The 22,458-nt window shown below is 41.6% G+C and overlaps 1 protein-coding gene across 6 annotated transcripts in view; it reads left to right on the top strand.

Annotated features, from left to right (window-relative positions):
* The window catches only part of ARHGAP23 (Rho GTPase activating protein 23), a 149,020-nt gene that overhangs the window by 71,060 nt on the left and 55,502 nt on the right, over window positions 1–22,458 (top strand). For 5 of the 6 annotated variants that reach the window (XM_044444733.1, XM_044444738.1, XM_044444736.1 and 2 more), the window contains exons 2-5: window positions 3,792–3,971; window positions 15,981–16,005; window positions 17,974–18,066; window positions 18,673–18,751. In XM_044444733.1, the coding sequence (XP_044300668.1) occupies window positions 3,792–3,971; window positions 15,981–16,005; window positions 17,974–18,066; window positions 18,673–18,751 (377 nt within the window). Of the gene's footprint in view, window positions 1–3,791; window positions 3,972–15,980; window positions 16,006–17,973; window positions 18,067–18,672; window positions 18,752–22,458 lie in introns of those variants that run through there. The other variant, XM_044444734.1, reaches the window with a different exon arrangement.

Raw genomic sequence — 22,458 nt, 5'->3', positions numbered from 1 at the left:
GCTTCTCTGTTTTTTTGGCAGCTTTTTCATACATTCCATTAACTTGGGCTTTACCTTCTCCTGCATTCAAGAATGTAACTGTATGACTTTCCCCACAAAGATGAAGGAAAAGAGTCTCAAAAGGAGTACAACTGATGGGCTAATGGGGCAGTGTCATCGATGGGCAATTTAAATTCTTAAATTTTTGAGGTTCTGAGTTCAAATCCTTGTCTGGAATATGCAACAATTCATGCTTTTTGTTTAGTGCTTCAGTGATTAGGCCGCTGAAAAGGTGATTGAGTTGATTCAGTTTGCAAATATACAGAGCCAGCTCCTCTCCCCAAACTTGTGGCTTGCTTTTCTTTTTGACTCCTTGGATCATGTGGTCCCTCCTGTGTTTGTGTCTGGTGCCAGGTTTTCTTTCTTCCCCCATCCTGGATTCAAATTGATTTTAACTTCCTCCACTGAAGCTGCACCATTCTGCTGCTGACACTTTTGTCCACAATGTGAACATCAGTTTCTACAATAATATTATACCAGAAGTGATAACAAACAGCTAACTGGTCTTTTAAACACTTGCCTCATAATAAAATATTTCCCCTTATTATAAACAGAGTTGTGCATATTGCACATGACTAGAAATTGAGGACAGGTTAGTGGACAGATGTAACGCACCAGCCCTCCCTCTCCCCTTCAGGTACAATTCTTACCTGTTCCAACTGGCATGCCAGTGGTCAGAGAGAATTGTAGGCTGGGGAAAGATAGGGATACCTATGTTACTAAAATTTGATTGTTATTGGATTTATAACTTGGCATCCTGCAAATGTCAACTTTTGCTTTAAAGAAGAAAGTTTCAGTCCATTGTGCTGAAAAAAATAGGCAGTGAGGTGAAATTCTGTAAGCCAAACTTTGTATTTCCAAGGGATCTGTGCTCATGCCAGGAGCATTTTTTTTTTTGCTAAATAAGTCATTTTATGCAAATATTCTAATTTTATCAATGCCAGACTGAGGAGGTTTGCTCTCTGATGTCAAGACAACCAGCAGATGAGTAGACAAATAGACATGAAGTATAGAGTGAAGTATGTTTGTTTGATCTAGTGTAGAAGCCCTACATGTGGAGTCCACCCTGACTGAGACCAGGAACAGCTTTATCAAAACATGCTTGAAGGCGCCTTGCTGTATGTAAACCACCCCGAGAACCTTTTGTTCAAAAGTGGTAGATCAGTATTTAAAATAAATAAATGTTATGCCGATCACAGGATTCAGCTTTTCTTGGTGCACAATTTGGATGGTTTTAGCACAGATCATTGCTTATCATGGATACATCATATTTTGAGGTCTCATTTGTCCCCACACAATTTATTGCAAGGGCCACAGCAATTGAAAGCAATCTGGTTACAAGCTGGCGAGACGAAGGGGTGCATAATTCCCCTCTAAAGTATAGAGTGTCATGTTGCAAACCTTGGGCATCCCACAGGGGCTGGTGGGAAGAATACGGAGAGCCTTTAGATTACATATCGGACTTGGAGGTTGCATTCCTCTGGTTTACTGATGGAATGTGGTTACTGGGGGAGCTCCTGTGTAGACTTGCTAGATCAACATCTTGCATCCCGTTGGGAAGACTTTTACAATAAGGGTTGGAAGTGTGACTTGCTCAAGGAACTCTAGTTTACAAACAGTGTGAAATTCCCCTTTGCTGCTTGTCCATGTTGAAACCTGCCAGGAACTGACAGTGATAGAACGTGCTGCTGCTGCTGCTGCAGGTTTTGTAGAAGTTGTGGTGTGATAAAGGTGCTGGGAAAGAATCTCTGACTTGGACCACTGCTACATGAGCTCAAAATGCTCCCCCCCGCCCCAGTGTATCATGTCACTGGACTCATTCCTTCCATTCCACTGCTTCTCCGTGCCACCATAAACTAGGGCTTTGTTCCAGACAAAGCGGGGAAGGAAGCTTTCCATAGTTGCCAAGCAGTTTTCAAGAACACTTTTTTTTTTGCTATTTGCTTCTACTGTTCAGGAACTAGAACTGGAATGAAGTGGGGAGGTGGCGGAAAATAAATGTGAAATGCTGCTCTGTTAAATTGAGGAGAGAAACTAGTGAATGTGTACTTCATGCTGTTCATTGTTTTGTATTGCATATAAAATATTTGTGTGGTAATTTATTTTGTGAACTGTTTGTATTATATTTTAGTCTTTTAGTCTCTTTAGTTACACCCAGAGAACATTTATTATTGGGCAGACTTAAGATATTTCTTTAAATGCAGTAAAATAATGTAACTAAAATCTTCATTCCTTGCATGCTTTCTCAAACATGTGGCTGGTGTCACTGAGAGAAAGTCTACATGTTCAAATCCAACCTATTTGAACTCCACAGTTGTTTGTTTTTCTCCCTTTTTGTTCTAGCAACACTTATAATGAGCTCCAAGTTGCCCTAAATCAGACTTTTCTTGCATTGGGAGTATGTAGTAATTTTTATGTCCAGATTCTTATCAGTGAGGAGCTCTTGGTTTTTGTTCTGCCTCTTAGGGTAAATTTAGAAGCTTGTTATGTTAGAATCATTTCCTAAACTTAAATCTCAATCTAATGAGGCAATGATTCCACTACCACTCTTAAGCTTTCTCACTGTTACTTGTTGGATATTGGCTGGACCTGGTATAGAAATGGAGAGGAGGTTAGCAATATTGGTGATGGTAATCCCATTCATGTGCTGTCCTTCCTAGATGGAGCTCAGGGGGGCATAATTACAGGTTCTCCTGTTTTATCCTCCCAACAGCCCTAGGAAGTAGGGATGTAACCAGCCTAACATTCTCCTCTGTTGAGCAGGCCATGACGGAAAAGGCTTCTAGCATTTTTACCTGGGCTGACCATTACAGAGGTCCAGATGCCTACACATGCTGCTGTCTGCTTAAGGCATTGATGTGTATATCACTGAGGTTTCCATGCCTGAAGAGAGATCTGAAGAGTACACACTAGCCTATAGTTTAACTTTTTTTCAGCTAAATAAATATTTTTAAGTGATCCAAATCTGGTATGAGTGGACATGCTTGTTTCTTTTATCCCATTACCATCTCTAGTCAAACATTTTTATTGGGATTTTTTTTGGCGGGGGCGGGGCACTGTGGTAGTGGTAGGGGAACCGCAGAAGCTTGCCAGACACTGTATTATTTATTTGATGTATAATGTCACCTTATTCCAACTGGGTAGATTTGATGCAGAAAATAAATTCAGCTGAAAAGTTCATAAAAATTAAAATAGGGTTTTTACAAGCTTATCAATTCCCCTTACCACACCATGTTTAATTCTTGTGGAAAAGCTGAACTCTTTCTCTCCATATTGGATTTCCAACTGGAGTCCTGGGTGCCCTGACAAAGGATTGGCTTGGCTTCTGTCATGAAAGAGGCACTGAGGCCAGGGGCACTGGGAAATTGGATACTATCCAGGAATATCCCAGTGCCAAGATCTTTAAAAATGCTCCCTGTCTTCTCCACCCATACATGTGGAAATGTACTTGCTGCCAAGCAGACCCTTTTCTGATCTTGCAAAAGTTGTATTCATCCTATAGAACTCTCTCTGTCCTGTGGTCCTCCAGGTATGTTGGACCAGCATAGATAGTTGGGAGTTGCTGGGAGTTGTAGTCCAAAATATCTAAAAAGTGCTAGATTGGAGAAAACTGATGCTGTGTGAGTGTATGTGTGTGGAGAAAGAGATGGACATAAGGGTAGGAGGGAGGTAGAGGGGATTTTCCTTCTGCTCCAGATTCCATCTGTACCTTATGATTTGCTAACTCTTCTCTTTGAATTGTTCTTCAACAGCCAAAGCTGGGCCAGAGAGATGGTACAGCCACAAATGCCAATGCGGCCCCTGTGGAATCCTTCCCCTGGGTGGGGCCGAAGACGGTGGTGCTGCACAAGAACACACAGGGGGGTTATGGATTCACCCTCCGCCATTTCATTGTCTACCCCCCAGAGTCAGCAGTTCATTCCAACATGAAGGTAATGACCCTCTTGGATCCAGTCAGGTCAAGGAACCTTTATTGGCATAACACCCTCCTGATCTGTGGAGTGTGCAGGGTGTGTTTCAGAACTGTGCATGTAGCAATAGCCCTGGAAATGGTTTTGGGGGCACATGGTGCCACGCTTTTACTGAGGCTGAGCAGGTCTGGGTCTGGTCAGTAGGGTAGGACCACCTGGGAACTTTCATGTTGTGCCAGTTTGAAGCTCCCATATACTGAGCTGGATTGTTTGTCTGCCTAACCCACAGCTTCACTTTCTTAGCTTCACTTCAGAGGTGGACAACTTTTTAGGGTCCAGTGGCTGATTTCCCCCAGGAACCCATCAGGGACTGTATTTTCTCCGGGGCCACAATTCACTGAAATGCAGTATTGGCAAAAAAGTGGCGATTTCTCATTAAAACAAGGCATGCAGGAAGCAAAGCACATATTGTACCACTGAGCTACAAGTCTGTGGGCATATTTTTATTTCTGATGAACTGGCTGGATGTAGTGGTTTCATCCTTTGTCTTTAGGCTTATTTGCTTTGACCCACTTTGACCCTCGCAAATTTGCTGAGCTTGTTGATTTGTACCTTGTGCCCATGGCTGCAAATTCCACAAGTTTGCTACAAACTGCCCAAAGCAAATCCAGCTGCTAACAAATCCAGTTAACAGCTTTTTTTGATTTATTACCTGTCAGCCTCCAGGGGATCTTTTTTCTTTCCTTTTTCAGAAGGTAATTTTTATTGACTTCTCTGTTTCCTTCCAGTGCTATCCCTAGTTATGAGTGTATCTAATCTCTGGTTGATGATCTTTTAGAAGTCCGACATACATAACTGAAGTTTTTGTTCCTGCTTTCCCTGAATTTAAATAAGCTTGATTTTTGAATGCAGAAACAGTTTCCATTGGGTTTGGAATTTTGCAGAATTTAGCCCACAGGAGTCTGCTGCATTTGGCCTGCACACTATCTTGCATCAGGATCAGGGACACAGCCTGCTGGATTTGTTTCCTTTAAATTGGATTTTGATCCAAGATATTGTAATCTAGTTTAGACTTCCTGCCATTCCCTCTTCTGACCAGCACACAGTAATTTAAGAAATGTCAAATGCATGTCAATAATCATAAATTCAGCGGCTCTATTTGCAAACACGTTTCTTACAAATAGTCTTACCAGAGAGCCAGGATTTTGCTCCTGTTGAAAGTAAGCTCTGTGGCAAAGCAGCATGTGCAACCAAGTTAAAAATAATGGAAGATATAGTTGTGGCTCTTTTGTGTTATGTATCACTTCGCCCTTAATGGCAGGGAGAAGGGTTCTAGCTTGACTTTCTACCTGACAAGCTAGTTTTCTCTCTATTGTGCTCTCACTCCCTCTTTCAGAGGAACATACCATATGAACACTACCATTCTGCCTCTCATACTTTGTTTCCTTGCAATGTGGGTTTACATAACCCTTCTTCTCCTCTCCATATTATCCTCACAACAGCACTTTGAGGTAGGGAAGGTAAGAGTCAGTGACTGGCCCAAAGTCCCCCATAAGCTTAATGGCTGAGTGGGAGCTAAAACCACCACTAGAATGCTACCCTCAAGACCTGAAATTGAATTTGGCTGCTTGGGCATTCAACATGCTGCTTTATCATATCTAGGAGGATGCAAGGAGTGCCACTGTCTTTGGAAGTTGCCCCCCCCCCCCAGCATAGTTCCAAATTCCCTGGAACTTTTGCTGATGTCCCATTTCATTCAGATGAAATGTTTGGCATAGAAGCATCATCTCTGCAAAAGAGAGCCAGCTTTCCGGCTCTCACAGATCAGAGACCTCACTCCTTTTTTTTTCTTTTGTCATTTCTGAAAGGGAAAATGGATTCTTTGCCAGATAAGTTCAAAGGCATTGGATGTTGGTGGGGAGGAGATGGGATTGGGGTAGGCATTAAACCGCTCCCTGTCTGTCCTTTTCTGCAGTGTCAGCTTTATCTGGACAAAAGGGTAACTGTTGTGGTCCATGATTTGGACAAAAGACTGTCTCTCTTCCCTCCCCCATTCCCTTCCACCGTTTAGACAGAGCCATCCAAAAGTAGTCTGTATTAACTGTCCCTGAAATGCTGAAACTCTCAAATCATCAAGAAATGATTTTTGGTATTGGGAGAATCCTGGCCAGAATGTGGAAGTGCAGGACAGTAATAATACGCTGAGGATCAGAGCCCCAGAGGGGAGACAGGCAGACAGCACACTGCAGGCAATGGCCAGGTCTAAACAGGGAATCCTTGAGGACAGAACAGCAAACCAACCACCAGGAACCCTTCCCAGGCTTGGAGAAGACGTTGGACATAGCATCACACTGAATTTTGGAGGTGTTCAGAGGGTGTTAAAAGTATTTTGGAAGGAGCTGATCTGTCTGTATGGTAAACAATGGCTGTGCAGGTGGTGGAGATGAAGCTAGGTAATGCAAGGAGGATGGAGCATAGGAACCTGTCTTGTAGTGAGTTGGCTCTTGAGCCAGCTCAGTATTATCTGCACAGTGACTGGCAGCAGCTCTCTTGGTTGCTGCTATCTAGAGATGCCAAGGATGGAACTGGGGCCCTTCTGTGTATTAAACAAGTGCTCTACCACTGAGCTATGGCAACTCAAAGAGGAGTCTTGCAGAAAGCTGATGAAAGAGGTCAAACGGGTATGCAATTTATGGCCCACTACATGCTTTGGTCTACATCAGCCCAAACCAGCAGAGACAGAGGGTGAGGGCTCATGGGAACTGCATGTCAAAACATCTGAAGAACCACAAGTATCCCAGTCTCGGTTTGGAAAGTAAAACAGAGTAGAGACCTAGCAAAAGGCAGAGTACCCTAGCAACATATCTTTGCTTTGCTGCTTGCACTGTTTGCCACCAATGACTGAGTACACGTGAGTTGTGCCCACAATTTCTGGCTGTCTTTGGTAGTCAGCCAAAATCTGTGGCAAACACCACCCTTTGTCCCTTACCTACTTTGGCGAAGATGTGGGATATGAGATCACACTGAATTTTAGAGGTGTTTAGAAGCAGCAAGACATTTTGCTGCTTTCAAAGTCCAGCATGACTGGAACTGTGATTGGGTCTGAGATGTGATGTGCTTTAGAGGCATTTGGAAGATGCATAATGTCTTGCTGATACTGTTTTGCTGTTTCAAAGTACCTCCAGATCTCATAATAAATTGCTTAATTACACGTTTGCCACTGGTAGTTTGGCAGACACATTTCCAGACCCCAGATTGACCTCAGCCTTCTCCTGGGATATGAGAGATATTTTCTACTTTCCATTTTCAGATTTTTAAAAAATTAGTTCAATGAAGTAAAGAGGAAAAAAAGAAAAAACACTTTATATAATCACAACCTAAAAACCCACCCAAACTGTTTAAGTGCCATTGTTTTCTCTGGCTTTTGCTGCTTTGGCACATTTTTCCTTCTTGACTACTGCCTCTTTTTAGTTCCTGGATTCATCACAGGGTCATCCCAGCCACAGGAATTTTACAATGAAAAGTAACATCTTGATGCTATATTGGCATCTTGATGCCAATTAGATTTGGTCACTTACTTATGTCACTGAGATCAAATGAAGTCAGTTGAGGATAAGGGGCAGTGTAGAAGAATTAGTGGAACTTTTACACAGAATCCTGTGTAAATTGGAGGCTTTTTCTTTTGTTCCCCTGCTGAAAATATTTGTGATATGCTTCATCTCAGTACTGATCTTATTCTTCTTCACAAACCAAGACCTTTTGTTGTTTTTATATAATGCCATCAACACATGTGGCATTTAGAGGGAGAACAAGTCAAAAACTCATCCTTGCCTCAAAAGAAAATTAAACCAAGGAGAAATCAATAGGATGAAGGGAAAGAAAACACAGGATGAATGTAATTAAAGACAGCTCACACGTGCTTTGTCTTTGCTCATTACATCAAAACTGCATATTTAGCATAAGCTTATTAGCCAGATCACCCAAAAATAAAAGCAAAGGAATAGAACCCACAGTGGAATGTCAGCAGTCTATTTGGAATGCCTCCATCTCCAGAGCAAGTAGCTCTGGCAGGGTGGGTCTCCAGATACAGAGGCTGGGTTTCGACTGAGGTGATTCACTGGGGTGGAAGCAGGCATTCTTTGGCAGCTGTCATCAGTGACTTCATCACTTCCTCGAGCCCTGCAGGGTGATAGACACAACAGGTTACCTCATACACATGGAGAAGAGAATGGGGATAGAGGCCCGCCATTGCCGATGGGAAAACACAACCCACCAAGGAATATGTGGGAGGAAAGAGGACGTTGACTCAAAGAAACACCCCCAGCCCTGGGCTCTACACCTTTTCTAACTCCACTTTTTGTTTCTTCTGAAAATTCTCTTGTCAGCCAATATGCAGACTTTACCTTTATATAGAATTCAGTATAATGAATGAAATACATTAAAAACAGAGCAGCAGCAATATTAAGAACACCAGCAATATTAAGCTCTCAAGGACCTTGCTGAAGGAGAATATTTTGACCAGCCTCCTAAACATATTCAGTGAGGTGAAGAGATATGGGGCACCACACCAACAGCAGGCATCAAATATCCTGGCCTGTTAGCTATAGACAGTAAGCTGAAGACTACTTCGTCCCTCCTCCAGTGAGGACTTGAAGGGATGGTGGAGGACAGGAGAGTCTGGAGGAATGTTGTCCATGGGGTTGGGCACGACTTCATGACTAACAGCAACAATTATGCCTCAAGCAGTCTGGAATTTGCACTCTTGTTTTGTAAATTCAAAACACTTTGGTGCATTTAAAAATTTAAGTAGACTTTGTAATGTTGAAAGTCTGCACTATCTCTGCACTAGTCTCTGCACTATCTTAGAACTAGTGGCCAAAAGGTATGGAGGCCCTTTCACATTTCCCTATTGAGCTGTCTGCCTGAACAGCAAAGCATTAATGTCCTGCTAGTTGTGGGAGGAGGATGTTCTCTATGTAAATATACCCCACATCACATACCGATTAAGCTGTCTAAATTCAGGTAATTAGAATGCAGTAATTCAAAGATGTAGGTCTCTGTGAGTTTTTGTAGAAAATAAGCACTATATTTCAAAACTGTAGCATGGAGGGTGTCATCGTGATGTGGGAACACAGCCAGCGGGAAGCAGATGAGAGCCAGGGTCAAAACCCAGGAAGACTGTCCAGTCACATCAGCAAGCACAGAGGTGAATCAGAGCCAGGGGGTGGGTGGAGAGCAAATGACAGCTGGGCTGTCTACTCCAGCAGATCCGGGAGCAGGAACTGAGGATCCGGGACAAAGGCAAGAGGCTGGGTGAGAGGAAAGGACGACAACAACATAGGATGTCCAAGGACAATGTGGAACCTAGATCAGACAAAAACTTGAACTTAACCTGGATGCTTTTATCCCTAGGAAGGTCATGCATGCTTGATCGGGGAGCTTAGGCTGAGGTCAGCCAGACAAAGGAGAACAAGTCCTCCACAGGCAAAAGCTTTTAAGTTTCCAGTACCTTCAAAAGTTATATCTATTCATGGAAGCTATGGCAAGAGTTCAAAAAATCCTCAATTCCCATCCTTTATATTGAACGGAGAAAGAGGGAGACATCTTTACCCTGAAATATGTGGATATGACTCTTCAGCAGGGATGCCTCTTTGGCTTGTGCATATCACCATCAGTAATTCATTATTTTAGAGGTTCAGAGGAAATGCTGATAGCTGCAAAAAGAATTGGATAAATTTAATATAGACGAAAAGTTTCAACAGCACCACCACCTGGGAGCTTAAGTGGCAATAAGTGTCCCAAGGAGTCCCAAGCTAGACATCAGCCCTGATGGGTCCTCTTGAGGCAAGTAAGCCCCAGCAAAAATCCTTAGTGTCCCAGGTAGTGATGCCAGGCCAGAGGGCTGAAATAAGCACTTATGCCACCATTTTTTTAAAAATAGTTGCTAAAGATCTGTGGGAAGGTATCCGTTCAGTTAGCCCCTTCTGTAACAGCTGTGATCACAAGGGGCAGGCCACATACAACCACTAAAAGGAAACCTCTAATTTCTTATTGGTCTCTTCAACCTTCCTCATCCCCAGCATAGAAAGACACATGGAAGGTTACACCAAATTCTGCAATATAATTCGGGGTGGGCAATTTGTGGTCCTTCAGATATGTTGGCATACAACTTCCATCATCTCTCCCTATTGGAAATGCTGCTTAGAGCAGATGAGAGCTGTAGGCCAAAATATCTGGAGAGCTATTAATTGTCCACTCATTAAATACTTGAACACACAAACAAAAGCTCCCTCCCCTTCCTAGAATAGGAAAGGCTGAAAGTACAGGATGAAAGCCCCACACTTGCTGCATTCCCAGGTAGGATGGAGCTCAACCTCCTCCTTCCCCTTGTCTCAGAGACAGAAGCCCAATCAGGTAGGTGTGCACCAAGAATGAAGCACAACACACCAAGGGGCAATAGTGGGACCTAGAAAGATACAGGTCCAGTCCATTTCCTGCTTCTTTCTAAAGGAAAGTCTAGTTGGAAAGATATATGCAAGGACAAGCAGTTCCCTGGCAGGATGATGCCAGTACATTTCCTGCATGCCCATTGCACATTAGCCAAAGGCACAGTGAGGAACTTGTTGGTGGGAGCCTTGATAAATCCGCTTACATTTTTTGCATGTGCTTTTACATTTTTATATCACAGAACCACCTGTGGCTTTCCACTCTGAATTATATATTCTATCTTGCACGTGGGTGTGAATTTCTCTGCAGCCCTAGCATGAGGACCACCTCTGAAAAAGAAAGGGCCCTCTCCCAGGCCCCATTGTCATAGTGCCCCTTGCTTGTCATCCAGGATTTAGAGTGAAGATTCCAACTCACTGTTCTCCTTTGAGCATTAGATCTTGTCAACACGCATCACACCACAGTGAAGGCAAAATCTCAAGGACAGCCCCTCTAGCTGACATGCACACAAACCCAAGTGCATGCGGGCATCATTTGGCCTGGATAATAAAGGTGCTAAATATAGTCATGTTTGGTGTTTAACTGTTTCAACAGAGACTGGCTTAGAGGAGGGGTGCGGCAAGGAGGCAACTGTTCCAGGCATTTTAGGAAATGCAAAGCATTGTTTCCATTCCCTCTGATTGGATTCAACTGTTGGACAACAAAACTTGTGCTAAGTAGAGGTTCTCCATGGGAGAATTTTGCCTTTCCCCAGCAGTATGCAACTTGGCTCACTTCTTAAAGTCATCTAGAGCTGTTTGCTCTCCAAATTCTTTTTTGAAATACACTTACTTGGGGACACGTGGGTGTGATTTGCATGGAATGATTGAAGTGGGGTGACTCAGCTACTCTCTATAAATTTAATTTCTTTTTCTCCCTTCCTTCCTTCTTCTAATTCCTCTGAAACTGCTGCTTGCTTCCTGGTTCCAGACAGCAGCCACAGTCCATGATCATTTCCCTTCTTGGGTCCTCAGGCTATTTGCCCGAACTGAAAGATTAGTATATATTGTATTGCAGTATTCCTCAACCTGGTGCCCTCCAGATGTATCAGGCCACAAATCTCATACTCCCCAGTCAGGACAAACAACTGGGGATGGTGGGTTTTTAACTGAACTTACCTGGAGTGTGTCAGCCTAATTGTTGTCAAGTCAAAATCCAAAATGCTTGTCTGGTATGATTTCAAGCGACCATCCCTGATTCTTTACAGACAGGATGGCCCTGTTGCACTAACAAGGATGTGTAAAATTCCCTCTCAGGTGAGGGTGCTCTTGCCATGGGTTGTGGCCTTGGTCCACAACATACTCCCTATTCTCCCCTTTATTTTGCTTGCAATACTCCACCCCCACTTCCACCTGGCCTGATAGATTATTTACAACATTATTTATACTTTTTTGTCTATATCTGAAGGCAGGCATGTTGAAATTTGGCTCCATTAGGCAGCCTCAGACAGCCATTAACACTACCACTGACCCAGTGCACTGGGTGGCTGCCATTTCTTCTTTGTTGTTGTTAGTCGAGAAGTCATGTCCGACCCATTGCAACCCCATGGACAACATTCCTCCATGCCTTCCTGTCCTCCACCATCCCCCGGAGTCTATTTAAGCTCATGATTTTTTCTTTACTGCCATTTTAATTCCCTTACGATGACTTGCATCTCAGTGCAGCAGCATCTAGTGGCATTGTGGAAGAATTTATATGGCAGCCATAGCCTATAAAAGTGGCATTTTATAGAGCCAGTGTAGTGGTGTGGTTAGTGTTGGACTGGGAACCTAGGAGATGCAGATTCTTGTCCTTGCTCAGCCTTGGAGCTCACTGGGTGCCTCTGAGCCAGTCAGTCACTCTCAGCCTAACCCAGCTCACAGGGCTGTTGTGAAAATGGAGCTATGTAAGCCCCGTTAAGTTTCTTGCAAGAGGAAAAAAGAAGGGATATAAATGCAGTGTACACTACTAATAATAATCTTGGTGGGTGCCACATACCCATCAGCTTCTGCCACGGAATACAGAAAAACTAACAATAGGCTTAGGCTCACCTTGAAACAATGGAACTAATTGACAGATACTTGCCTGTGTGCTGATTAGGGTGATATCTCTATTTTCACTTAAGGTAAGCATAAATTGCTAGTCCTGTAGAAGTAAAGCTTGGAGACATCTCCATTCATCCTCAGTAGCATCTTCTTGCTGCTAAAAGAAAAAGAATTGCAGAAGAATATAAAACTTGCTATCCTGTGCACACTTACCTATAAATAAGCCTCATTGAATGTGGAGCAACTTTTTAGTAAATGTGCATTGAGGATTGCAGTGTAAATTATGCATACTGGATACTTCCATCTTCCAGAGTCTAGCACTTCCTTATTTATACATTCATTCCTGGGAGATCAAGCTGGCAGTTTTTAAATTATTAATATCAATTTATTTCTTATTGCAGCATGAGCCTTTTTGTTTTTATTATAGATACTGTTATATAAGGAACTGTTTTTTAGGAACTCAATTTTTGTGACACATGTAAGTTCTAATCCTAAAATGTGGTCTTTCTGGCACTAGACTTTTTACCCTTTGCTTTTAAAAAAAACAGCATCAGTGAATTGTTGATGTTTGCATTTTTGCTGCTCTTTAGCTTTTATACTGTTTGAAATGACCATTTTAATATATTTTACCATATTATTATATCTTAGACTTCTAAGTTTCTTTTATGACCTACCTAGAGAGCTTTGTCTAACGGGTGATAACTAATAAACTGTAACAAAATAAGTAAACATGATGCCAGCTAGAAGCAAACTTTTTCTTCCTTCCATTTAAATCCCCATCCTGTGGGTGCCCAGAAGACAGCCTGCACTCTCTCAAAGGACAGTGGGTGGTGCAGCACAAAAGGGACAATGTGAGGGTTGGCAGCTCATTATTAGGTGGCTTAGCTCACCTGGCTGGGGTTCTTTTGTTTCAGATACTCAGAAATGGGAGGTGGATTGCCATTTCCTCCTAAAACAATGATAGCATGTCTTCAGGGACAAATCCCAGCCAAAAAGCCAGACTTGAGAAGCCAGGTTTGCCCAGGCCCCCAACAGCTGGAATGGAGCCATTTCCTAACCCATCTTATGGATAACATTGCTGTGCAGAATAGAAATCTGCTATTTTGCAAGGTTGAGTCTTACTCAGCATTGTGCATGATCATAAAAATCCAGAAAGCCTGTATCCAGAAACCCTGTATCCGGAAAGGAGAGTTAAACTTTGCAAACTGATGGATTACTATTTGTGCTGCTGCTGTTTTTTTTAAATTGAGTTGTAGATGTATTTGCAAGCCATATTCATAGTATGGAGAGGAGGTCAGCTGAGTTGTTTTTCTGTCAGGGTAGTGGAAGCTGTTTTTATGCTATGGCCTTTATTCACAGTGGTTAGCTATTTAGGGCTGCTTTGCATTATATGTAATTTTATGCCTAGCTTAACCCATATTATCTTAAAGCAAAGTTGGCTAAAGCTTGTATATGAGATAGAATAGTGCAGGAAGGATGGGGTGGGATATATGGGATGGGACAAAGGCCTGTTAGTACAGGAATCTTACCAGGGTAGGGGTGGTTTAAACTTGTGAGGAACGGGGTGTTAAACTTAAGGAACAACTTAGCAAAGCCTAATCATTTTAATAGAAGGAAAGTTGTGTAACTCATAACTAACTTAACTCCCATTGATTTCAGTGCATTTTCTCTAAGAATGACTAAATCTGGATCCACCCCATTATTCTGAAAAGGCACAAAAATGGCTGTGATCCATGGAATTCATGAAGAGAGATGGGAAAATTTGTTTTCCATTTGTGCTGCCCTCCTATCATCCAGTATAATCTTATCTTCTTCAGAGTCAAGCAACCCCTTAATAAATCCTTCACAAAATAACTTAGTAGTTGCTCTGTGTAACCAGCTACCAGATTGTGTTTGTTTTAACAACATTTCACATTCAGGGCCAACCTCCTATTTTTCCTGGATACATAGGCCAATTATGCACAAATGGTTATGTATTTGGACAGTCCCATTTGAATTACTTAAATGTTAGCTACAGTCTGGCTTTTCCCAAGATGCTGGAAAACCAGGCACTGCAACTTTTCTTTAAAAAAGAAAGAAAATATTTGAGAAAAACTGAAAACATTTCAAAGGAATCCATGTATAATAATGGAGCAATTATAAAAGTTCTCACTTACTATACCAATATTTCCTGAATGTTCAGTATAGTTCTTCAATGTAAAAATGCAAACAAAATACATATATTCAGAGAAAATTCATATGAAAATATGTATAAACATGAAATATGTATATGTAATATGTACATTAGCCATGAAAACAATATATAAAATGCATTATATAAGAGGAAATTGCTTGTAAGGAACATGCACCTTAAGCAGAATTACACAGAAAATGTGTATGTTAAAGAAATGTAAAAAATAATGCATAAGAATTTTCATGTATACTTGAAAAAAGAAAGTTCATAAACTGCTTGAAAAATGAGAAACTGAGAGAAGCCAAATTCACAAATTTTGTCATTCCTGCTAAGGAAAAGTGGTAACTAGTTTAAAAACAATCTTTCTGCATATATTAAGGACATACAAGAAGATATCATGATATGAGCAGTATTATTGTCTTTCCTAAGTGGCATTAATACCATTTAAAAGAAATATTCTCCTTAAGTTAATATTTGTATTGTGGAATGTATTACAATACTTGAGTGTTGCGTGATTGGCCAAAAAATTTATTTATTTCATCTTGTATAGTAAGAAATCTGGGGTTAAAATAAAGGTAATGTATGATCATTGAGGAAAATGAGGTTTATGAAATTCTAAATGTATACTTATGATGCAAAGAGTTGAACTGATTTTTATTGTATGACTGAAGATCAGTTCTGTATTTTTGTAGAGTGTTCATTAGCATGGATAAAAAAGAATGAGAGTCACAGATATTACAAAAATAGCAATTTTATCATGAATACTCTCCTGGAAGTTTGGGATAAGTACCAACTGAGGTAATAACAGGCATTTCTCTGTCAGCTTCAGTAACTAAGAATGGTAATTTCAGTTGAGGCTGGCTGGACATTTTGACCTGAGAAGAGCATCAGATAGAAATGCAAACATTTATATGATGAGCTGTCTTGTAAAATCCAACAGAGAATTAACAGAAAATATGAGGAAAGCTCTTAAGTCTTTTATTGGCATTTGCATGAAGAGGCCAAACAACAAAGTGTACAGTGGTCCATGGGATTTCCTAAGTCATTTTAAAAACAAAATGTAAGCACTGCAGGCTGCAATCAGGAGTGGGTTGGGGTGCTTAACCCTTTAAATCAATCAGTTTATCCTCCCAAAATCACCTGCTCGAGCTGTCCCATGCTAGGCAAAATGTATGTTCCCATATCTTTTTCTCCTTCAAGATAAGTAGCTTCAGTTGGGCAATTTTAAGGAGAAAACCAGCTGGTGGCAAAAAGTTAAACAGCTCACCCTTTCTCTCTTGCTGTTGTTGATGTTGGAGTGGGAAGACATTTTGGCATGGTCAAAATCTTTCTCTCTCTCTCTTGCAGGAAGAAGAAAATGGAAACAGAACAGGTATGTAGTTACACTTCCGTTGTCATGCCTCAGGTAATTGGTTTCGGTTATGTGTGTGAGAATATAGGTCAGTGATCAGCACTGAGGTCCACCAGTGTGTTTTTTTTTTTTTACAAAGTGAAAGTATATGCTCAGGATATATTAACAGTTAAGGAATGTTTAGCTAAGTGTACATTTTTATTTAACATCACCAGATGTAATTTGCTGGAAGAAAACAATTTCGCTGAGCAGCGATCCCTCCAATTAGGAGGTGCCACAGTATCTAACAGAAAATGTTCTAAGATCCACTAGTGAATTAGCCTTGCCCAACCTGGTGCCCTCCATATGTGTTGGACTGAAACCTATGGGTAAGCCCAGTCTACCTTGCCTTATGAAAACACTATCTGTCATGAACAAGGCAAACAGTTCTTTAGAACAACCCAGCAACAAACCATAGGTTCTCTTATGGATTGTTTTGTGGTTAACAACCCATACTTAAACTATAGTGCAAGGTTCTCAAGTAACAGCAGTCTACAATTTAACAACCTATATTTTGTGAATCAGACTGTTGTAAGTACAGAAGTACATTCCCAACCTGTTTCCAGATGAAAAAAAAAATGAGTGCAGTGAAGTCTTGTATGGGGGAAGTTTCTCCAGAATGCTCTGATGTGTCTATTCACACATATTCTTCTTGATTTCTTGCAATTTTCTTGCAATCTGTGGACCATTGCTTCCTATAGAGAGAAACATTGCTTCTCACTGATGTAGGCACTCCAAGAGATGGCATAGCAGGGCTCCCTCTGTCTCTTAATCCTTCTTTGTTGTTCTCTGTAACATAGAATCCTGCAGGGACAGGGTTTTGTCATGCTGCAAAGCTGCCTTTTCTCTCCACTGCCCCTCAGGTCTCCTTGCAAATCTCTCCCCAAACCCCCATACCCAGTCAAACTATGAATCTGAAGTGATTCAAAGGAAGGATTGTATAGTGTGATATCTTAGTCGTATCTTTGCAGTGTCTCTCAGTAGTTTCTGGCAATATGAGCATTAAATTAAAACATGCTAGTTTAAAAAAAATATTTTTGCCCCACAAACCACTGAAATGCATCCCCCAAGAGCTTTTGCAGAATGGACTTTGTCCCCAGGCTGACAGAGGTTCAACATGGCTGATATAAAAGAACTCATTTAGTTTTGCTGTCAGTTGTAGTCTTGACCCTACAGGATCCATGGTCTCTTATCTAACAACCAGGTTCCAGACCTAGAGTACCCTTAGAAGCAGCTTCTTCGTCTCTTTAAAGCCTCAAATACTTCATTATATCCTCCCATTCCACCTTGACAATACTGCATTATATCCTGTACTTAAAACAAGGAGTCTAGCCCCTTACCATACCTCCAATCTAGTCCAACTTTATTTGTGCTGGTCTCTCTGAGTGCCAAGATTAAGGGGAAGTTCTGTGATTTCTTCTAAGTTAACTGGAAGGAGGCTTTGACTGAAAATAACTTTGTTGCAGTTAATAGTCCTACTCTTTGCCTCCTTCTCTGGTTGAAGGACAGGTCTGCAGCTCCAGTGCCTTGAGGCAGGATTTTGAGCTGAGCAGATCTGATGCCATCGGAACACATCACTGTTCTTTAGCATTGATAGAATACATTTGGCTTTTCTGGGAGCCTCAATCTGTCACCCTTAAGGGGTAGATACTGGGCATTGCAGACTATCCAGCTTTGAGGGCTGCTAATGGTCATAGGTGGCACAACTGCCCATGCTTTGGATTGGGTTATGCTGTGATTATTTTTCAGGCAAGGCTGGTCCTCAATATACGTAACTCCTTTGCCAGTTAGTATCATAGTCAGCCTTCCAAATCACATGGAATGAGCTATTATGACTCCATTTCTGCAATCCCAATTATGTGGTTAAATCACAGAAGACCACAATAACAAAAATAACGGGTATCAAGACTCCTAGTGTCCCATTTCTTTCCTTCTTCCACTGTGATACAGCTCCATCACGGAACCGCCTGGAACCCATGGACACCATATTTGTGAAAAGTGTGAAGGAAGATGGGCCAGCACACCAGGCTGGCCTCCGGACAGGTGAGAAGAATGTCTTCTTTCTCCTAACTGGAGATCCTGCTATAGTAGCCTTCTGGCCATTCTTTTCTTGTCTGGGCCATTTGGTGGCCCTATTGTTAGTAAAGTCAGAGCTGAGCATTGTATGCACATTTGTAGTGATGTTCCACAGTTGCTCTAGTTTCCCACCCTTGAACCCACAGGGTGGTCCCAAAGATTTGCCTGTGAGGCCCAAATGGACCTGTGAACTTATCTCCTGATCATCCTCTAAGTAATGCATAGTCCTTTATATGTAACCAGTATATGTTTTAGATGTCCTTCCTTTTCAAAAAGACACCTCTCCCCCTACAACATATTCCTTCAGTTCCAGGTTTGACTCACATTCATTTGTTTAGGGATGTTTCCAGATCTAGGGCTTCTAACACTCTTACTCATAGGGCATGATGCATCCTTTCTGTCTTTCACTCCTTGACAGATTTTCTGTGATAAGGGAAAAAGACAGGAGGGTCAGGTGCCACCACCTGGAGCCCCTGTAAAATTCTATGCATGACATGGGATAACAATAAAAGAAAAGCTGTGTCTGGAAATGCCCTTGGTCAGGCTTTCTTTGTTTCCTGTTTTCTTTTTTAGGAGACCGGCTTGTCAAAGTGAATGGTGAAAGCATAATTGGGAAAACCTATTCACAGGTGATTGGCCTCATTCAGAACTGGTGAGTTGTTGTTTTCTGCAAACTTGCCTTTTAAAGTCATGTCAAAATAACCCTTTTTATCACATGGACTTCATGGCATTAGGAGTCTAACCAATTTTGCTAAGTCAGATATCTGACCTTTTTCATGGAAAAAAAAATTAAGATTATAGCCTCTGAGGCATTTCCTTTCCTTTCTTTCAGTTCATAAGTCTTTGTGATTGCAGAAGAGAAAGCTTAAATTAGATCCTTTATTTTGCACATATACACTCTGTTCTTCAGTACATATATTTCCAAAATGTTATGCACTGGAAACTTTCTATATAACTTCAGAAGGTTGCTGAGATTATTTAATACAGGGGTCTCAAACTCAACTTACCTGGGGGCTGCTGGAAGTAGAGTCTGGGTGAGGCTGGGCTGCATCAAGCGGTGGTGGTGGGCCGCTCATCCTGTGTCGCTCCCGGAGGCCGGCCCGGGTGCCGCCGACGCTTTGAAGGCCGCAGGGCCCCTTCCCCATGCCCCGCCTGTCCCGGCAATTGGCCCGCGGGCTGCGAGTTTGAGACCCCTGATTTAATAGGTCTCTGAACAAAAGCACATGTCTTTCCTTATGTCTCCTCAGGTCTTGTTACTCATTAGACTTCTCTTTAGGCTTTTTTCTAACTGCCCCTCGCAATCACATGTCTTCAGTGTCTCTCTGTCTCTCCTTCTGTCCATCCGTCTGTCCTTCCTTCTTTATGTTTATTCATCATATTACCTAATTTACCCAGTCACCAACATTCTGAGTGGATTAAAATATTATGTTTATTGTTAATATTATTTTTCATTAAAAGAGTTAAATGCCATACAAATAGTTGAAAACATAAAGTACAATACAAAGAGTATTGTATGGTGGGCATCTTTATAATTCATCTGTTTTCTGCATGTTTTTTCTTCAGCTCCAACTCTTCTCCACTTGCTCTGATCAGCATATTAGTGCTGATTTGTAGCCACTGTTTTATAGCAGTTAACATGACAACTGCTTTGTTCACAGACTTATTCATGCAGCACAACAGCCCATGAGTGGTCACTGAATTGTGGGCTGTTGCTGTGATTGCTGGAACCTAATTGTGCTTAACAAACCATTTTTTTAAAACCATGAACAACCCATGAAGAGAACACATCATTTGTTATTGGCTTGTGAATTCTGGGTTGTTCGAGGTTAACAACTCATGGTGTATTGGCAAAGCTGGGTTCCCCTGTACAGCAGCCCAGAAAACAAGAACCCATACTCAGCCCATACTTGGGATATCTTGTTATGTGAACCAGGTATTGCCCACCTGAAAGTGACCATATGAGGCTGTTCCTATTTGGTTTGCTGAGACAGATTGCCTTTTTATTCTTCTTCCATCATAACCATTTCCACCAGCAGCCATCAGTCTGTCTGCATCTGCATGAGAGGACAGTCAACAAAGCCTACTCCATTAGACCACCTAGGCTTGGCTGCCATATTGGTTCCTCCTTTTCCACTCAGTAGCCATTCCAGCTGTTCACTATATGCTCAGTTATATGCCATTAAGACAGTACCTGAATTTGCTTGCTCCCTCATGCTACAGGTGAGGGTGCAGGTTATTTACAGGCAAATCCCCTTCTTTACAATTATTCTTCAAAAAGAATTATAAGGTAAAATCAGTTATGTTAAACCTGCCACACCTTAGTCTTCCCAGCTGCTTGTGGAGTTTCTACACCCTTTTGTCAAGGATCTTGCTCTTCAGCCCAACTATTGGAGAAATAGAGAGAAGAAGAAACATTGGATTCACATTCCCACAGCTCAAAAGACTGAACATTTAACAAGACTTTGTAAAATATCCTATGAACACAAGAGGGCGCTTAACATCCATGTAGTCTTGAACCCAGCAAAGAATATAGTGAGAAATTCTAATTTAAAACAGAACAGCCAAATATCAAGTATAAACGAGATTTCTGGAGGAAGGCAGGCAACAAATTACAGCTCCACATACAAAATTCCCAGCTAACATCAATAAGCTCAGTCTAAACTAACTAGTTTCATGTTACTTTCTTGAGTAGACTCTTGGATTTCAGACCATTTACACAATTTCTAACAGAATGGATATTCTTTGAAAGAGAAAGCATATTTCAGCTACTGATCAGTTATTTTCTGGAAGACTTAAGAGTGAAGGTAAAATCTCACATATTTATGGGAAACAGAACAGTAAATGTTCATCCCTTGGTGGTGAGCGAGTGTTGTTTTGTCCGGTGGTGAGGTAGGCTCCATTTCTGATTTCTAATTACTGGTCTGATTGTCTGATTAGTGGTCTAATTAACCAGTTAAAATTTTATTTAGAAGCTGTTCAGACCTGCTTAGCAACTTTACATTTGCATTGTAAAAGCGCTAGCCAGCTTTGGCCAGTTGCCTCTTGTGACAAAAAGGATAAATTTCAAAATATTTGTTCAGAGTTCCCTGCAGCAGAACAAAATCCCAGACACTCTAGGTGGCACTGTTGATCTAAATCAGAATACAGAGAACCCCAGTTCCATTTTCTTTTTGTTAGTGTCCCAATATTGCAAGCCTGTGTGTAGTGCTGTCTTGTTTGTACAGCGCCTAGGAAATTTTAGGGACTACACAAATGATAAATGCTGATAATATGGGCCTTCCATTAGGCCTTTCTGCTTACCATGTTCTTAGGGCAGAACTGCATTTCACAAAAATCATGGAGCTGCCTCTGAAAATAACATCCCTGTGTCAAGTTGTTGTCTTCATCCCTCAATATCTTGGGCTGCTGTTGGTGACCGGGGATGTTCACAGTGTGGTGATGTCAGGACATGAGATTTAAAAAAATAATACAAAGCAGGCGAATACAAGAACTTGCAGTAAGTTATGTTTCTCTCAACTTGTGGTTTTATCCTCATAATCTGTAAATGCTGGTTCCTCAGGTGTGTTAAGTGAGTTGTTTGGTGTGTCTAATGATGGGCTTAAGTGCCTCAGCCTCCTAGGCTGTTCTGAAGATGTATCCATTTTCTAGACCACCAGCAGCTCTGCATTCAACACTTAGAAGATTTATGTGTTCTTGAACCATACAGAAAATGGCTTGATAAAGGCCACTACCTTTCTCTGTTTTGTTATGTGGTATTAAGCCTCATACCCAGTTAGCCTTGAGAATTGCATATGGGATGCAGGGAGGAAAACCTGACCTGAGCAGGAGACCTAAATATAGAGAATGGAGAATGTACAAAGTGAAATCAATCCAGCTAGGGAACTATATATATAAAATGCCTGGCCCACAAGCATCAAAGGCGTGTGGAAAAAGATAACCTATCCAGAGAAAACAGAGAGGACAACTTGACAGACAAGCTGCAAAAAGCAACTGAAAACATTGCTCATTTGAGGATTTGCAAGGCTTGTGAAAAGCTTGGTATGGACTATTTCCCCCCTCTTTCTGGCTTGTGGCCCTCTTCAGAGTTGGCTGGAGTACACAGGGAAAATTGGAGCTGGAAAAATCCCAAACGCCTGGTCGCCACAAATTCCAAAGCCGGCGCCTGGAACTGGGGAATATTTTCCCCTCATCTTTGAGGGAAAGAAACAGTTGACTTTTTCCACCTGAGGTAAAAACTAAAGAAGAGAGAATGAAAACAAAACTTAGAATGGGGAAACGTATGTTTGACACAATCTGGCCTCAGGGGAGGGGCCTTCTTGCCAATGAATCCACTGGATTAAATAGCTATTAACTATTTTG

Source organism: Varanus komodoensis, unplaced genomic scaffold, assembly GCF_004798865.1.
Source record: "Varanus komodoensis strain SLA01 unplaced genomic scaffold, ASM479886v1 scaffold45, whole genome shotgun sequence".
Lineage (NCBI taxonomy): Eukaryota > Metazoa > Chordata > Lepidosauria > Squamata > Varanidae > Varanus > Varanus komodoensis.
This window is presented reverse-complemented; position numbering and strand designations above follow the sequence as displayed.